At 41.1% G+C, this 6,694-nt stretch overlaps 1 protein-coding gene across 1 annotated transcript; it reads right to left on the reverse strand.

The window, feature by feature from the left end:
- Positions 1–1,559: 1,559 nt before the first annotated feature.
- On the reverse strand, positions 1,560–6,694 carry LOC129110991 (suppressor of cytokine signaling 6). The gene is made up of 3 exons (XM_054623273.1): positions 6,251–6,694; positions 5,735–5,812; positions 1,560–4,910 (listed from the first exon to the last, which is right to left on the reverse strand). Exon 3 carries the CDS (start codon positions 4,782–4,784, stop codon positions 3,174–3,176), a length of 1,611 nt encoding a protein of 536 aa, XP_054479248.1. The 5' UTR covers positions 4,785–4,910; positions 5,735–5,812; positions 6,251–6,694; the 3' UTR covers positions 1,560–3,173.

The following is a 6,694-nucleotide window of genomic DNA, read 5'->3' on the forward strand; positions in this document are numbered from 1 at the left end:
GGGTTTACTAATCGCTACTAATGCTCTTTTCACTGATTACAGTTGTTAATTCTGCTTTGCTCTCCCAAGATGAAAACCAAAGTCAATATGTGTACATACATCTACATTGGTGACATTCTATTTCCCCATTGTTAAATACAAGAAAGGCAATCATATCCGTAAGCAGCACAAATGTGTAAAACACATTAAAATGAAATACGAGTTTTTCAAATTGTACCAAGATGTTCATGTGAGAGAGGGTAAACACACACAAAAAAAAGGGAGGGGCATTTTGAAACATAGTGTTGTAAACAATCACCTTCACTCACGGAGATGCACAAAAAAAAACAGAGCTTGTTAAGTGCTAACAGCTGTTAGTAATTCAAAATGCTTCAGCAGTCTGAACAAGCATCAACTTCTGGAATCAAACATTGAAGGCAATAATGCTTAATTAATTAACTAAATAGGTATTGAAAAGTCACAGCAGCAACACCATATGAAACTGGTTCCTGCTCGGCAAAATCTGGTGACAAATTGCAAAATAAAATGGAAATGCAATTAAAAGAACATTGTATTAAAAAAGACTAACATTTTACTTTCACATTTCAACTGAAACACACTCTCTCTCTCACACACACACACACACACACCCCAAAAAAAGAAGTTTCAAATTTACATCCACGTTGTTGCGATGATCCCATTCCTTGACAGCCCATGAGCATTAGCAGAGGCTTTGATATGATGCTGGTGCCTTACCCTTTATATCCCAAAGATATGACAAAAACAAACAATCTGGCTTCAATCTAAAACAGTTATATGAACACATAAGGACAAATGTGTGACTTTAATTCTTTTTTTAAACTGCCATCTGAAGGAGAACTCTAGGCAGGAGAGGATCCAAGCATGTCAACGGAGAATATTCAAGTGCAAAAATGTGACAACGTTGTTCTTCTGATTCTCATGCTTTCTGAAACTGGTCTGCAGGCAGATAAAACAGATGCCTCAAACAAGCGTACATTCCTTTTGTACAGCCCCATTCCCCAGATGGCAAATGTCACAAACTAAACTCACATAAGGATTCTAAAAAGAAAAAAAAAACAATTCTTGTACACAGAATGTCCAGCCAATGTTTGTGACAGAAAAGCGTCCCTCTACACAGCCAAACACAACCTAGATCCTTCATTCCTATACAACTCAAAGGTTTAAGCTTTAAGATGCTAAGTCTTTAAACATGCAACACCAGTCAAAGTTCCTATCTAATTTCTGCTGTGCTAGATTCATGGTAACTTCCTCAGACGCCGACATTTCCTGCTCACTAAAACTAGAACTATGCGCTAACGACCTACCAAAGCTGTCCGAGAGACCATTTTTCCAAATACTTTTAAAAGGACACTGATGTCAAAAAAATGCTCATTCATAATGCGAAAACACAATTCCCTGTCAAAGTATCCGTATAAAGCACTTGCGTAGCTTACTGTGTGCTCTTCCCTTTACTCTGGCACAAAGAGCCAAGTAGAGACAATCTGTGGGGTAGTGCAGCTCTGAGGGGACAATGTGAATAAGCAATGGCAAAATGTTGGTTTTGTAAATGTCCTTGAAACCTATTTGACACTAATGATGCCATGCAGCTGTGATGTAACTTTTTGTCGTGTGCAGAGGCTGGCATCACTCCAAGATGGCGAATAGGACTTAACCCTGGCTTTCCCAAGTCCTTTTACCTAAGCTCACACATTATCTGAGCTTCTTCACATGAGGATCCAGCTCATTACAATTGACTAGAGGTCTGTGTTTAAGTTGTAGGTTGACTGAGGGGTATTTTCTCTCCTTATAAGCGGCCTATGGTGAATGGAATTGTGCATTAAACAGCCTTTTGCTCTGAGTTGCGCTTTAACACACTTTTACCGTGACATCCTCTCTCATTTAGAGTAGCTCTACAGTGCCCTTAATTGACCGTCGTTACTACATGCAGATACAAGCATTACAGATAGTGACAAAGTTGTTAGGCCTGAGCTGCGGTGCAGTTTTTGTAACATTCCTAATGCAGAAAGATTTAACAATTAATGGTAATATTTCAAAAAGGTTTATACATCAACCTGATGCCGTTTCTACAAACAGCACATTAAAATCCAGCATCGTCAGTACCTTTAGGCTTGCACATTATATAATGGCTACATGCAGCCATACAATTTAAAGTTACTTCTCTGACCAAACTGTTTATGTCCTCTCACAGACCGGCACATTTTGGACATCTTTTGCAAGTTTTTTTATTTATTTTTTTATTTTTTTAATAAATGGTGCTGTGATTACTGTTCGATCTTTTATTGATTAATAAGCATCCATGTCTGTTAATGTCCATTTTTTTAAACATATGAAACTAGGAAACATGACTCAAATATAAAAGGCTGCACCAGGCTAAGTATACTGAAGCACAACTGTTTCTGTAGAAAGTCAGCTGTAACTTGAGTCAGAGAATACCTGAGGAACAAACTGCAAGTTTTTTAATTAGAAAAAAAATACGGTTTACATGAAAATCATAGGTTGGGCATCATCATTAGTTACATGATGAAGCCTCGCCTTGCTATTTGACAAATTGCATAGTATGAATGCAAAATGATGTTCCAATTCTAATTTGTAGATCATGCTGAAACAGATGGTTAACCTGCACAATATGACAGGTTGGTAAAAAGCAAAAGATGCTCAAAATAGGTCAGTCTGCAGAAAGTTTGACATTTGATTTTAAAAGCTTCATTGTAGCAATACTTTTTCATGTTTTAAATGTACAATTTCGTGGATTAAAATTAAATTCAGAGTGTTTTTCTTTTTTTCTCCTACAGGCACAACTTTAAAGCAGATGGCAATTCTCTGAAATGTGCTATACTTGCACAGCTGGATGTTACACTACACTAATGTCTGCACTTAATCTATGCCGCTAAAACAACTTGGCTATATACCTTTTCTATACTTCTGCAATAGATTATGTGCTGGCCTATGTTTCTGGAAGTAGAGCCTCCTCAAACCAGCGGAACAACCCTTACAATGGAATGGAGGACTTAACAGTGACAGAGTCACCTGGACACAAATCAAGAGCCACCAGAACCAATCATCTCAAAACTGTGGTTGTCTGTAAACCTTGTTTAAATCTCTTAACTGAAAACAAAAGTGCAAATTGCTACCACTGTCCTATCTCTGTGTCCTCAGTAGTGCTTCTCTTGCAGATAATCTTTCATCTTGTTAGGTAAGGGCAGTTTCTGGATCAGATCTATCCTTGTGTATTGTCTAATGACAAAGCGACAGAGATACTGCAGGGAGCGCACTTGCATAAACCGAGATACTGGGTTGGTTAGTCTGACGGGGTAGGTTGCAGACCCTGGTAAGCGAGACCTGGAATAGCAAAAAGCTCCATTCTCTGAGTCTCTGATAGAGTGTTCGATTAAGTCAACGATGGACGTGTGTCCCTCCACATCAGGCTGCTCATAGAAGCTAAAGCGTCCATTGGAGTGTTCAATGCGGGTGTGGAGGGTTTTGCCCTGTGACCTGAAACTCAGGCTGAGCAGGTACCTGTCATCTGAGCTGTCTCTGACCAGGAAGGAGCCATCGGCCAAATTGACCAGCTTTTCCTCTGCCTCCCAGCGTGTGATGGGGCCCCAGTACCAGCCCTGCCTCGCCAGCTTCTTCAGCTCCTCCGTCAGACTGGTGACGACCATGGGCCCGCTGGTCTGCACTGAGTCGTACACCCGACTGACCCCAGGAGCTGTATTTGGGTCAAAGTTGAGGTGGTGTCTTACTCTCTCAGCTACCTGGCTGTCCGATGAGCTGAACCCTGAAAAAATCCTTGGAATACGTCCGTTACTCATCATGGGCGGCAGGAGTGGAGAGAGGGGAGGTGGGACCTCTGCTCGAGAGCTTTGGAGCATCACACCAGCGGAACCAATGAGAAGACTATTAACTGAGGTTTCCATGAAGAGATCCGGAGGCAGCCCACAAACCAGTTCATGTTCCTCCTGTCCCTGGTCTGTGTGGAGGGACGCATTGTCTGCTTCAGTCACCACCTCCATAGGAGAGGAGCTATCCAGACAGAAAGAGTGGGACCCTTCTGGGTACATTCCCTCATCTAAAGGCATTGTGTACTGGATGTAGTCCTGGGGAGTCAACCCCAGCACCACAGGCACATCATTTTCATCGATATTTAGATGCAGCTGCCCGTTTTGTGGCTGTTGGAGATTCTTTAAGGAGTCTGCTTGGTCCTGAAAGAGCCCTTCCATTTGAAAATCATGAAATTCTTTCCGGACACCATTCAAGTTGGGACTTGGGCTGGGAGAGTGAACCATGGCTTTAACTTTTACCTCCATCTTGATACACGCTTCGTCAGAGTTTACGGAGCGCAGAGGCCACGGTGAAGGGCTATAATGGTGACTACGTAGGGAGGCAGATCTAAGGGGTCTCTGGGCTTTCACCTCGTTGAAGCTGATGGGCACCGAAGAGGATGAGAAGTTGTCATCATCATCCACTGAGCCTATGGCAGAGGAGCTGCCTTTTACTTTCGCCTTCTGCTTAGCAGACAGTCTCCTCTTTAGTGATCCCATCAGGCTCTCACTCTTTATGCGGCCCTTATTCTGGCCTCCTTTGTCCTCTTCACTACCAAGGTCACAGCCAGATAGCTCTTTGGTGTAGCAGCCCCCAAAAAGTGACTCTTCCTTAGAAAAATCCGTCGTCACCGAGGGCTGCTGGAGCATGACAAAGTCACCTTCCTCTTTGCCCTTTATGCTGAGGGACTTGCGGATGGTCTTAAGGCTTATCTTCTTCATTCTGACAGGCCCTCCAAAGCGGGGGCATGGGATGGCTCTCCTGGTATCCTGATAAAAGTACTATCCACAGTGTCCTCCCATCAGGTCGCACCAAACAAGTCATGCATACAGTGGAGCCATCAAACCCTGCAGAGGAAACAAACACAAAAGATTATAGATATAACATTATTATCATATTTGTTCAAAAAAATATTTCCAGAGGGTTGTACATTATATTCATAATATTGAATTATCCCAATTAACAACAAAATGCAAAATTCAGAAAGTAACACACATATCATAGCAGACTAAAACGATTTCATTTAACAACAGTGCAGCTTATAAACATTCATTTTTGTTGTCACATTAGACAGAATAAAGCAGCACATCCTCATAGTTGAGAAGCAGGAACCTGAAAATGTTTGGCATTGAAGCTTGAAAATGAAGAGAATACTTTTTCATTTCCTTATTGTTTCAGCTCTGAACTCTGATTAACAATGATTATTTGTTTTACTTTCTGGAACACGCTTCTTCTTTTTTTTTTTTTTTTTATCCATACTTAGTGTCTGGTTGTAAATCCTTTGTTTATCGACTGTTTAAGGTGTATGATATACAGATGTTATTATACTTGGTTGTTTTGGCTGTGTGTTTAAGATCACTGTGGCAATGTCTACTGTGGAAAATACAAAACTCTTACACAGCCTTATAACTTAAAGCCAGCACTCATACCACACAGTCAATCTCTCGTTTAAAATGTAATTGGCTAGGATGTAAAGCCAAACATTAGAAAATATATCACGGCTCCAATATTCACTGCCCATACTGTAACGTAATTCATGACTACATTAAATGAACAAAATGAATTTATCAACACAACAAGATTAAAACAGTATCTTAAGATCTGTGCCACCTAGACTTTAGCTAAATAAAGCTGCTCGATAAACAAGACAAGTCGTAATCTGATTACTCACCATTATGTGCAGGAAAATGGTGACTCAGTTGGATGGGTCAAGTTCCACTTCCACTTCCACCACCTTTCATTTGAGGCTCTGAAAAACAAAGCCAGATCATTTGAAAAAGCCATACACGTCTGATTTACACTTGATTTTATAGGTTATTAACACATAATATGCAATACAATATATATATATATAGAATCAGTGTAAATAGAGTATCTCCTGACCTGGTGAGGCCTACAGACACAGCAGCATGCCTTTAGCTTAGCCTGACAGCTTGTGACTGTAATGACAGTGTCCTGAAACTGTCTGCACAACTGTGATACAATAGCTTGAATGCTAGGACCATAAAAACAATGTGGTGTATCGATACAAACTGCTAATATAACAGATATTGGCTTTCTTGTATGCTAACATCAAATTGCTAACAACCAGTGAGCTAGCTAGTGTGCTAGCATGCCTACTTTCAAAGCCAATCTGTAAACATGTCACATATACGTGTGTATACGTGCACTTTAACAAGCCTCTTACCTGGTCTCTTCTGCTTGTCTCACTAGTCAAAACAACCCAGAGATGATTGCATTTCTCTTGCACAACACGCTCATGAAAGGTCCGCTTCTTCCCGATTGTTGGCTAATGCTAGCGTGGCTAATGTTAGCTTGCTACCCAAGTCACTCAGCTAGCTAGCTAGCTAGCTTTGTTAGCATTTGCTGTCAAAAAAACATCACCGCTCGCCTCCTTTTTGTCCACTATTGAGCCCAAAGGAAAGAACACAGCGTTGTGATGTCCGAGTCTGGTTCCTCTTATATATTTCGGACTAAAGTGACACAATATGGTGACATCTTTCTGTCCAGGTTGGCTAACACTTTGTAGCTGACGGCCTCTTCCTTTCTTCCTTTGTTGCCTGTTGAATTGTGGGAGCAGATTGAGATGCAGCGAATCAGCAGCTCCTGCAAGTTTTGACGTCCCAGAGGC

Source organism: Anoplopoma fimbria, chromosome 21 (assembly GCF_027596085.1).
Source record: "Anoplopoma fimbria isolate UVic2021 breed Golden Eagle Sablefish chromosome 21, Afim_UVic_2022, whole genome shotgun sequence".
NCBI classification, from domain to species: domain Eukaryota; kingdom Metazoa; phylum Chordata; class Actinopteri; order Perciformes; family Anoplopomatidae; genus Anoplopoma; species Anoplopoma fimbria.

Coding starts and splice junctions, on each gene's coding strand:
- LOC129110991 (XM_054623273.1), bottom strand. CDS start 4,784: ATGAAGAAGATAAGCCTTAAGACCATCCGCAAGTCCCTCAGCATAAAG.